Here is a 12,339-nt window from a genome sequence, read left to right on the forward strand (position 1 = left end):
TAACTAATAGCATAGTAGACCCGTGCTTTCATCAACATCAACTGATAAACAAAAATTAAACTAAACTAGTAAACAAATGAACTAACAAACCAACATCTCAACACATGGGCCAATCAAAGAAAACCAGCATACCAACATACTGTAAAACAAAGAAAATAACCTTCATATTTATGCAATAGAAAGCAGATAAGTTAAAAAGGTTTGTATGCTACACCTGTCCTAAACTACATGAGCTGAATTAGAGAATGAACAGGAATGAACAGAGTCGTTTTCTCATGCCAGAGAAGCAACAGCAGAGTCCTGGGAACTTATTTATTAAAGACGAGAGTGTGAGACTGCCTAGACTTCATTAGAGCCATATAGCTTCACAGAGTCCCGTGACCAATGGAAGCGTATATGGGAGCTCGCTTGATTCCAAACAAACAGGCCACGCTTACTATTTTTATATAAGTTATAATGGAGAGGCCGCAACATCAATCCACAAAAACTACTCCCATTGGCAGTCACTTAAAAATTGAATGCTGTATCATAAACTATTTGAAAGAGAACAAAATTTCCTACAAAAATCTACTAATAATGTTTTTGTAAAAACGTAAAGTAAATGCAAAAAAGAGCGGTATTGAGAGCGAGGTATGAATATTCCATTAGAGATCAGTATGTCGATCGGGTTCGTTTGGAATCAGAAGTTTTTGTTTCCGGTTTTGGTTGCGAGACTTTGTAAAGCTATATGACTATGACAGTGCAGAGCTGTATAACTTCACAGAGTTTCACGGCTAACGGAAGCGTATATCAGAACATGCACGGTTCCAAACAAAAAAGACGCCCACTATTGTTTTATATAAGTTATAATGAAGAGGCCGCAACATTAACCCACAAAAATTACTCCCATTGGCAGTCGCTCTGAAATTGATTGTAGTATTATAAACCATTTGAAAAAGGACAAAATTCACTACAAGAAACTGCAAATGATTTTTTTGCAATAACGTAAATTAAACGCAAAAAAGTGAGATGTTGAGAGTGAGGTAAGAATATTCTATTAGAGAGCAGCATGTCAATTGGGTTTGTTTGGAATCAAGCGTTTTTGTTTCTGGTTTTTGTCGCGGGACTCTGTGAAACTATACGGCTCTAGACTTCATAACTTTGTAAAGAAATATAAACCAGGTCCCTAAGCATAGCAGCTGCCTGTATGAGTTGTGACCAACCAATGGTCAGCTCTGCTATTGAAACTCTATCATTGGTCAGCAGCACTAGTGGGTCAGCCCCGCTGCCTGTCAGCTTTCCTATTGGCCAGGTTCCATTATTTGCAAACTGTAGTATTGACAAGCTTTCTATTGGTCAAATCTGTAATAAGTCGATTATGCAATTGGTCGATTATGCAATTGGTCGATTCGTTCATTGGTCAATCCTTCGTTGTTTCGTGACGTCATTTTATCGTTGTCGGCCATCTTTATAGACAATTTTATCGTTAAAAACACGAAGCTTTCGCAATGAATTTGTGAAAATGATACTTTTGTTTGCAATTTTCTTATAATAGTATCAAAACAACACTAAAAAGTAATATTAAATAAAAGAAAAACGATTGTTTTCTACAAACATGGTGGCTTTTTTGTGAACGAGCGCATGTGCAAAAATCTTGATGACGTCAAAAAAACGATAGATTTTGCTGCTGATCTATTCTGCAATTGGTCAATTGCCATTGAAACCGATAAGATCTGTCCTTCACAAGCTAGATAAATACTAGTGGTTTTCTTCCATTGGTCAGTCATGTTACATGATTTCCAGGATTAAACAAGCTTCAGTCAGTGTGTAAAAAACTAAAAACAATTAAACCTTTTTACTGCCATAATTATTCATCAGTGTACTATAATAGAAATTGCAGCTTGTGGGTAACAGAGAAAACAGGAAAGACAAAAAACATGTGGGCTGAAATTAAGTCTGAAAAGCACTTACAGGTGAAACCGGAGTTGGGGAGGAGCTACTCGCTGCTGCAAAATTGTAGCCTGGCCTGTAAAATTATTGGAACAGACACATTAACTCTGAGCATTGCAGCTTGCAATTGTAGCAGCAGAATAGTAGGTGCTTCGTATATTATTCAGTTTTATTAACCACTTATCCGGCTGAATTTATTTTATAGAATTTTGGTCATCTTTCTCACTGTCAGAAAAGGATACAAATTTTAATTTTTACTTTGAATGTGACATGAGAAAAAATGAAGAAAATGTATTTTTATTTAAATACAAATCCTATCAAAGATTTTTTCTTCAATCACATTAAACGTCATATTTTACCGCACAACTGGTTTCAAATTTTCATCAGGTTTTCAAACTCAAGCATCACATATGTAACAATGTGACACCCAAAAGCTGGATGTCACTCCGATTCATGCAATAGAGTACCAGGGAAATATTATGGATGAGCAATGTCCTTAACAATGTCAATGATACAAGTTGCTAAACGTGTGCACATCGTTTTTGCTTGTTTTTACTCCATAGCTGGTGAGATGTGATGGAAGTGCATGAATTACAAGATAAACAGTTTAATGTGAGTTTTGGTTCATCAGCATAATTAGGTTATTTTGACCACATATGGCCTTGTTACCGTTAGTAACTACTAACAAAACATTAATAGCCTACAAATTCATAAAACAATCTGTAAGATCTGAGGCCGCCAATATGAAACATCACCAATACCTGTCGTGACAACAATGAATAAACCGATAAGACAAATATGTCTGTGCGGGTAGCTCCATGGGTTGAGGCAGGCAGGAGAAGACTTACTACAAGCTCTGTTATACCATCATATCAGTTTAGTCAACTGGAGCCTCTTGGCATGAGTCTTCACTAGATCTTTTTGCTCAAACGTTACAAACTCAAACGTTTAAGTTTTTGACCAACCAATTAAATAACTGTCAATACTCAAATAACAATTAAATACAGTGAAGTCTTTGTAACTAATAAATTGTTACTCGCTCAAACGCATGCCAAACGTAGAAATAAAAACCCCAAAGATTATCTTAATTGTGTAAACTGCAAACTACAATGTGTTTGAAAGCACATACAAGTAGATAAATTCTTAAAAAAAGAAACAAATAACTACGTACCTATCAGCTCCTCACAAAGCCAATTCACTAATACCCATTCCATTTGTAATGTTATAAATCTTGATGATCATTCTTTTTAAATATATAATTAGCCAGCAATCAAAGCGAGAAAGCTGCAGTTTGCGTTCAGACAATAAAACTCTGTGTCTAACACAGAGTAGGCTATGGCAATTTGCCAGTTCACCCAGACCATTGTATTTTACGTTAGACGAGGTCACTAGTACTATTTGTACTACTGTTTTCCCTACATCAGCTTCCCAAACATTTAGGACTACTGAGGCAAATTAATCAAGAAAAAAATATAACTGTCTGTACTTACACGTGAGGAGTGGATGTGGTGGCAAGGGTAGGCGTGGCTGCCTGCACTGAGCTTCCTCTCAGCGCTGTCGCGGAGGAAGGTGAGCTGCCCAGAGTGTTGTACTGTATAGTCTTCTGCTGCCCTGATGGCTGACTCCCCGGCTGATTAGCCATCTGCTGAAGACTCTGCCACTGAGACCGTTGCTGTTGCTGCAACTGCATACGCAGATATTGGGCTTGCTGGGTATGGGTTTGCTTGCTGATATCTTGCGCAGAAGACGAGGATAACTTCTGCTGAGCCTGCGCGAGAGTATGTTTGGCCATCTCGAGCTGCTGCGCCGAGGAAACAAGTTTGTGCTGCTGGGCCTGAGCTAGTTTATTAGACTGGGTCTGATCAAGTTTTTGTTGTTGCGATGGTGAGACGTGGACTAACGTAGTTTGTTGCCCCTGTATGATCTTCTGCTGAGCCTGTAACCTTGTCTGCTGAATCTGGGCCAGCTTTTGTTGCTCTTGCAGCTGCTTCTGTACCAGCATCCGCTTTTGGGCGAGAGCGAGCTGAGATATATGCTGCTGAGTCGCTCGGTTGGCAGCAGCCTTCTGCTCAGCTTGAATGGCAGCCATTTGTTGCTGTTTAGCAATTGTCTGTGTATTTGCTAAGGTTTCCGCCATTTTCTTGTGTTTTATCATATTCTTCTGACTAGCCAAGCTTGCAGCCAGGTGCTTCTCTTGCAGTACTAAAAACAATCAGGTTGCGATCAGCGTGCTTCGATCAGTTGGAAAGGTTAGCTACCTGTTCCACAGAACTACTTTTTAAAAGATTGGTGATGCTTGAAGGTATTAAAATTCAAGATTATTGTTTCAGATTTACTTGTCTATATGAAGTTATGTTGTAATACTACGAGGGCATTTGGCAATCCTAAAGGTACCCAAGAGAAATATCTGGGACATATTATCAAATAACTATGTGATAAGCAATTGTTTAGTCTTTCCTGTATCCATAAGCTTGGAGTTATTACTACATGACTCATACCGTAATATGTGTCCTTGCATAGATATACATATATTTTACTAAATATACACACAAGATTTTCCTGGTTTAAGCATCAACAAAGTAACATACCCATAACACATGTAGCCATATATAATTGAATATACCTACCATTCATATGTATCCATAAAGTAAGGCATCCACCATCATCTAGTTATATATAAACTGATATATCTACTACACATGTGATTATAGAAGATGTCTTTAGAGAGTCTCACTATTATTCTGTTGCATCATCGTACTGTCCCAAGACAATTTCCCAAGACAATCACTATATTAATGATCAATTAATGAATCCAATAAAACACTTTAGCATATACTGAATAAGTTTGTTGTACGGTTAGTATCCAGTTACTTTAGCCTAAAACAAACATATTTGTAGAGATTTTTGTACTGTCACTTTTAATAATGCAATGTCATGCCTGAGCTTGTCCATTGTCAACAAACCAGACCTGATTCGGTTATTCTGCAGCCTTACATACCCTGGTTACGGTGTCGCTATGGGTTACCATGTCGCTATGGTTACCATGTTACCTAGTATGCCCCAATCAAGGCACAACTTACTGTAAGTCCCCTACGATTGTGTTTAGAGTCTGAAACCTCGTGTACTAGTGTTGGGCCGGTATCTAATTTAGTGCCGGATCGGATATCCTTGCACATTTTTATCGGTTTTTCCGGTATCGGTATCCTCAGTATTTACCATCTTCGGTTTCCTTTGCCGACTAAGAAAGTTCGGTATTGTCGGTGCTATTGTTCGGTATGTGGTTATCAGTGTGTCTTTAAATGGTTTAAACTTTAAGTCATAACTGTCTCGAACAATTTTTATCGTTGTGCAAAAAGTAGCCTGTGCAAAAAAAACATTCTTTAGTCAGCAGTATATTGTTACGGCAAAGAGACTCCTTGTTTTAGAAAGCCAACAAAGAAAGATGGAAATATAATTTTCATGATAGATGTTTTTATTGTTTATTCTATTAAAAAATATCGTTATTGATACAAACGTTATGTATAATAAAGAACAGATAGATAATGGCAATGGGCTCTCTTTGTTAAATATACTGAAACAGTTTAAAAAATTTTACTATCACATATTGTAATCAGGTAATGTAATCACATAATTATACGCAGTCCAGTTAGAGTCCAATCCTGTTAGAGTCTTTATACCTCCTCCCATCTGTGTAGAACTCCCAAATCTTCGAGGTTGGTGGCATTATCAATGTAACGTAATATAATAGTAGATACAGTAAGCATGGAAATTTTCGTTGAATTTGTTCACCAATGCATGCTGAGATTGGCATGTTCGTCGTGAAGCGTTTTAAAAATCTCTCCAGATATCCGTATAACCATATACCGATAGGCTTTTACGGATAAATACCGATCATATCAAACCGGCCGCGGATACCTAGCTGACACCGAAAATGATTGGTTTCCTCGGATACCGAGAATCCCTTGGTATCGGTAAGAGCGGATAACCCAATACCGGCCCAACACTATCGTGTACCCAATCCTATTCCGCTTGCACACAAAAATCTGAAAATGCTGCCACACCCGAAAGCAAGAAACCTGAGCTGTAAATCTATGACTTCACATCAGAAGGAGTAGATCGAGACACATCAATCAGCTATCTACATATAAGGCTAAACGTGTAGAAATAATCTGGCATACTTCTTGCATTTTGTGCAGCGAGAACAGTAGCTGCCTGACCGCTAGAGACTTTAACGATGTTGTGCTGGCGATTAGTCAACTTTCCTAAGCTTATCGCCGTTGAGTTAACCTGCAATACATGATAGAGAACGGTAAGTTAACCTGCAATATATGACAGACAACGGTGAGTTAACCTGCAGTATATGACGGAGAATCATACAGAGCATAAATATTCACCTAAACAAATGAAACAAGTAATATACACGTATATATATATATATATATATATATATATATATATATATATATATATATATATATATATATATATATATATATATATATATATATATATGAACTACATTGCAATTGGGATAAGATATAGGCCCACTAAAGTAAGTGAATAAAGTTAAAACATCAAAATGTTGAAATATATAACATATATATTTTAATGCTGCTGTTTGCGCTGCTTTTGGCTATTTGCAACAATTTAAGATATAACCATTAAAATGTTGGTTACATGCAAATATGAGGTAGAGCTGAGCAATGGATACGTACTGGAACTGCCCAGGTCTTCGTCGGAGAAGGGCTGTCAGACAATGTTACTGTAGGAATCCCCTCAGTAAGAGTATAAAGCTTTTTGGTTACTTGACCACTCGTGGCTCTACTTGAGGTGGCTGGAGCGCTTACTACTTTGACCGGTGATGCGCTTGTAATACTCATCCTACCGGCAGCAGCGAGAGAACTGGTGATCTTCACTGGATTGGTCAAAGTGCTGAGCCCTTTGACAGATGATGGACTCGCGACCGTTACCTTTAATGGGAGATTCAAAGAACTTGCAGCTTTTCCAGAAGAAGTCAAAACGCTGGTGACCTTGGTGAAGGTTGAACAGTTAGATAGACTAGCAGTGACGGTAGAGTTGTCTCCCTTGGATGATGTAGCGAAAGAGCTTGTAACCTGCTTGAAGGTGGCCAAAGTGCCGATGGACTTCCCAAATCCAGATGCAGATGAAACTGAGGCTGTAGTCATAGCTGTGAATCCCTTGCTTTCCATGCTAGAGGAAGGACTATCGAATACGGTTTTTATTTCTTTCTTGTCTGTTGTAGTCGACGTAGGCTTCTACAAGTCAACAGATTTGAATAGACATGAAGAAGTCACCGACTGCATATTCACCTTGGTTTATGTTTATCAAAATAAATGTCTGCCAATAAGAAAACCTGAATAATACCTTTATTGTCCCATCATAAATAATGATGGCATGCGATTTGTCTACCGACTACTAAACCCATGCTGCGCCAACCATACTGCACGCTATAAGGTGTTCTGACCGGTAAGAGCTGCTTAGAACTACACAAAATATTGAATATCTAACAATTAGGCTTCCGTAAACTGTTGGTATTTTTTATTTATTAAATGTCAAATATTTTCCCAGCTATTGGTAGAAATTATAACAGACATTTGGACAATAGAAGCTTAAAACCTGCTCTGTTCTACTATCTGGTCAGACAAGAGAATGTTACACGCGAACCACTCAAACTCGGAACTAACCCGTTAAAGATGATGTATGTTACACTGAAGATTAATAGATAAGATTAATTGATAAGATTAATCGATAAGGTAAGAGCCATGCATAAGCTACGGAAGAAAAGCATTACGACCTGCTAGCATTTTGAAAAGCATCCGATCCTACTAGCATTTCTATGCTACTAGCATTTCTATGCTACTAGCATTTGTTCGACGATGCTAACATTTCAGGCTACTAACTACTAGAAGTTCCATGCTACTAAAATTTTGATTCTACCAGCGCTTTGACACACTACTAACATTAAACACGCCATTAGCATTTCGACTGTATAGCACTTTGATGCGACAAAAATTTAAAATATACCAAGATTTTGAGGCTACTAGCGTTTCTACTCGCTACTAGCATTTGGATGCTCATGTTATTAAGTAAGGCTCATGGAAAGTCAAAAAAGGTTTATATACATGCCCTGGTAGCAAGATCAAATATATTTTAAGGATTTTAAAAAAGCAATCAAACTTGCAATTAATCTAAGCAGCAGCAACAGAACTGATACAAATACAGATTAGTCTGAGTAGAGCAAACTCTTAAAGGCAATCATTTTCAACTGCACAATACAAAAGCTGGTACCATAACTGTCAAAGAGTAACTTTGTTCCATCACTCATGTAAATAAACAAGCCTGTAGAGGCCTGTTTTGCCGTGTCTCTTATTAGGAATAACTCAGCAAACCTTAAAAGTGAGGATAATAGAATTATTTTGCCACCATCAATAAAAAGGCCCCATAAATGACACGGGTGTCAGACCTTCCCTTTTGCTTGGCGAGGTTCAACATAACAGTTTCCAATCGCTGTGTAAGCGTTTTAAACAACGATAGTCTCTTTAAAATAAAACGGCCATCACCTGCAAGCTTTATATCTGATTGCAATCTACACATTTATATCAGCAGATTTTTAGCTTGCTAAAAACATGCATGGCTGAATGGATATGGAAATCAGCATTAGTATTTGTATGCGAAGGCCAGGTTTGATATTCAGCCATTCTTCGTGATAAATAATTGAGAAGCTAAAGATAAAAACATGAGAAGATCGATAAAAACATATTTACAGAAAGGCATCATGCCAGCAAAACCCAATAAGCGCTGTTGCCTTACAATTAAAAAATTAGAATCAATTAAATTAGAAAATTGGCCATGACATGCAAATCCATTAGTTGTCAAAAAGTAGTCATAATGTTGTGATGGGATAAATATGACGATTAGCGATTTCAGATAAAAACTGTTTTGACACATAGTAAAACTAAGGAATAATAAAACAAAGTTGCACATTGTAGAGGTTCCACGACCATTCTATGTAGAGTGAATCCATAGAGCTGATTAAACAAGTTTGACCTTGAAAGTACCAGGGACTGACGAATATAGCAACCTGATGTTTTACCAAAATGGTTTTTGTTTGATCACCATAAGTTTGGCCACTAACGGTGGCTACTTTCCAAAACATCGATGTTGTAGAGTTCAATGTGAACAAGCCTTCAACAGCATGAGATAACCAGAGCTAACTGTATAAGTGTACCAGTGCCAAGAAAGGATATCAAAAGGAATAACTCTAACCTGTGGTTTGTTAATATCTGTTGAAGTGCTAGCCTTTGCTAAAGAAACAGGATGTGTGGATGTAGGACTGGCCTCAGCACCTACAACACAACTGTCTAGTAAAATACCTTTATTAACATATATAGTAAGTATTAAATGTGCATAGTAGAAACACCTGCTTAACATTGTGAAGCAGGTGTTTGACATTGTGAAGCAGGTGTTTGACATTGTGAAGCAGGTGTTTGACATTGTGAAGAAGGTGTTTGACATTGTGAAGCAGGCGTGAAAGAAAACTAATCCGCAAAAATCATGTAAACAGAGTGAAATATGAAAACAAGAAATCCAGACAAAAACAAATAATCGATAAAAAAAACAAGAACCATGAAAGGCACAAAAATATTTGCAATGAAAAAAGAGGAGTTTAGACAGAGATACACTGAAACGTATAAAAACTATTGAGTTTCACTTGCAAAGTTTTGTATTACGGTTTGGCTAATCTTGCTTGTAACCTTGACTTTATATTTGATGCTTTGTAATGTCTATTCAGTAATGATTTCTACATTCGAAATACATTAGTTTGTCAGTTTATTAACGCAAATTGAAACAGAGACAGAGTGTAATAATGCTGTCAAACTACAGCATACCTTGTTGACAATTTGACGAACAAGTAAAAATATGGCAAATATGACTAACACGACAAATATGACAAACATGACCAATATGAAAACATCACCGATACAACTAACTCAACTAACAAGAGTAATGCGACTAATATGACTGATGCGACTAACATGATTAATACATAAATATTAGTATTACAACCAATATGACTAACCGAACTCACATCGCTAACGCAACTAATAAATATCATTAATACAACTAACATGGCTAACATGACTAAGGATCTGCTAAGATGACTAACACGACTAATATGACTAATACACAAATACTACATAAATATTAGTATTACAGCCAATATGACTAACAGAACTAATATCGCAAACAAAACTAACATGACTGATAAATAAATATCACTAATACAACTAACATGGCTAACACGACTAATATGACTAACACGACTATCACACAAATATTACTATTACAAGTAAAGTTACTAGCACGACTAACATGACAGATTTTATGCAGTCATACAAACACAAATACTGTTGCATCATAAAAAAGGTGAATAGATTTCAAAGCTACAAACGATTAGAACGAATAAGCAGTGAGTCTAATCCTCTTGATCATACCTAAACAAACAGACAAGTCATAGCCAAATACTCAGCAACTAACAAAACAGTGTTTGAGACAACAGTGGTGATCATAATTACGGGACAGCTCAAAATTAAAGCATTATTTGTTATTAATTCAAATTCTTTAAAGTATGTATTAGACGAATTATGGCAATATGCATATCAATGTAGAGCTAGAGAAGTTTAACCCATGAATATTATTTAATATCCACCGGTATTTGCCTTTTTTAACCTGATTTCAGTGTAACTCAGTATCTGAAAGTTTTTAGTTATCGACAAAATTGGTTCACTTTAACATGGTTTTTGAACATTGTTATGCATATAACTATATGAAAGTCAATTAAAAGCCTTTGGAGGAAATAGTAGCGTCTTAATATTTAGTTGGCGAGCCTATATTGTTAATCACAAAATAGGATAAACGGGTGCGCAATAAATATATTATATATCCTGAGAATACTTTAGATGAAAAACAGAATGTCTAGAGAACTTGCTTCTCAGATATGTACAGTGTATAGTACACCGTAAGTGTGACTTGAAGGCGTAAAGAAAGTGAGTTTATGCCGTAAACGAAAAGGAAACAAAAGAATTACTTGGTGGTCCCATAATTATGGTCACCACTGTACATTTACAATAGTATAACTCTCTTTACTTATACACATAGGAACAGTAACTTGTTAAAAGGTCAAAATAAAGCAACAGCTTTAAAACTTTGATATTGGGGGACACTATTTCAGCTATCAGAGCTGATAGTTAAACTGCCCAGCCTCTATTAGCTGTAAAAGATCATACTTGAAGCATTAGAAGTGGATAATGGAACGCTCCTGCAGTGTTAGTGACGTACCAACGGTTGACAAGTACCGTACTTGTCGGACTATAAACCGCACCGTTATATAGGCCGCATCTGCTTTATTTAAAAAAAGACAATAATAAAACAAAACTTAGGCCGCACCTGTGCATGGGCAGCAGAACTCAGGACGGTGATTTTAAAACGGCAGCAACTTTGCGAGTTAAAACGGAACAGTGCTGTTAAGCACTGTTCCATATTAACCGACGCTTTTTAACCCAGTGCCTAACCAACGGAATGGTACCGGTAGGCATTGTTTCGTTTTTTCTTTCACCGCTACTCGCTACCCTTCTTTCACCGCTACCCTTCTTTCGCGCACTAACCGGAGATTCCGGTTGATGCGCCCTAACGGTGAGAGAAAAAAGCACAAAATAGCCGCACCCAAACATCAGAAAAACGTAGTGGCTAATAGTCCGAAAAATATGGTAATTTGGTAATATATGAAGAAGGAATGTGATAAGACAACAACAAAGATGAGAGCGGTGGTAAAAGAGAGAATATGAAGAGTGAAGCATTGTATGTACAGCTAAAAATGAGAGCAATGGGAGACGCAAGCAATGTTCATATTATACCGCACCTGATGATGACTTAGATACAGCATTTGGACATTTGTTCAGAGATTTCGCAGAAGTTGATGCAACAGGTGGCGTAGTAGGGGGTTTGAGTTCCTTAGCCTCAGCGCCAGTAGTACTTGTGGGCAGGGCTGTCGATTTGCTTAATCCATCCACTCCTAATATGAAATATGTTACACAGCTAAATAATTTCATCACCTTAAAAAGAAAAAATGGAAAACTAGGTGAAATTAAACCTTTGAACTGGCTGAACAGCTGTAAGCAAAACACTGTCTATCAGTATGACAAGATGTGGATCAGAAGGAGTTAGAATAATCATTGCCCCAGAATGACTAGAAAGTCATAAGAGTCTTCTAATTAACAGACTTTCGGTCACAGTAATAGAATAATCACATAAGTTTTAGTTGATTTTTTTTGCTTAGAAAATTTTTAGGTTTTTAGTTTGCGAGACTAACCAAAATATTAACCACCATTT

At 37.0% G+C, this 12,339-nt stretch overlaps 1 protein-coding gene across 2 annotated transcripts in view; it reads right to left on the bottom strand.

Moving 5' to 3' along the window:
• The window catches only part of LOC137401134 (ubinuclein-2-like), a 37,231-nt gene that overhangs the window by 4,896 nt on the left and 19,996 nt on the right, over positions 1-12,339 (bottom strand). For both annotated transcript variants that reach the window (XM_068087506.1, XM_068087505.1), the window contains exons 16-21: positions 11,870-12,022; positions 9,217-9,296; positions 6,645-7,205; positions 6,108-6,216; positions 3,420-4,131; positions 1,951-2,005 (exon numbers count right to left, since the gene is read on the bottom strand). In XM_068087506.1, coding sequence (XP_067943607.1) covers positions 1,951-2,005; positions 3,420-4,131; positions 6,108-6,216; positions 6,645-7,205; positions 9,217-9,296; positions 11,870-12,022 — 1,670 coding nt within the window. The remainder of the gene's footprint in view (positions 1-1,950; positions 2,006-3,419; positions 4,132-6,107; positions 6,217-6,644; positions 7,206-9,216; positions 9,297-11,869; positions 12,023-12,339) is intronic.

The sequence above is a fragment of the Watersipora subatra genome, chromosome 7, assembly GCF_963576615.1.
Source record: "Watersipora subatra chromosome 7, tzWatSuba1.1, whole genome shotgun sequence".
NCBI classification, from domain to species: Eukaryota; Metazoa; Bryozoa; class Gymnolaemata; order Cheilostomatida; family Watersiporidae; genus Watersipora; species Watersipora subatra.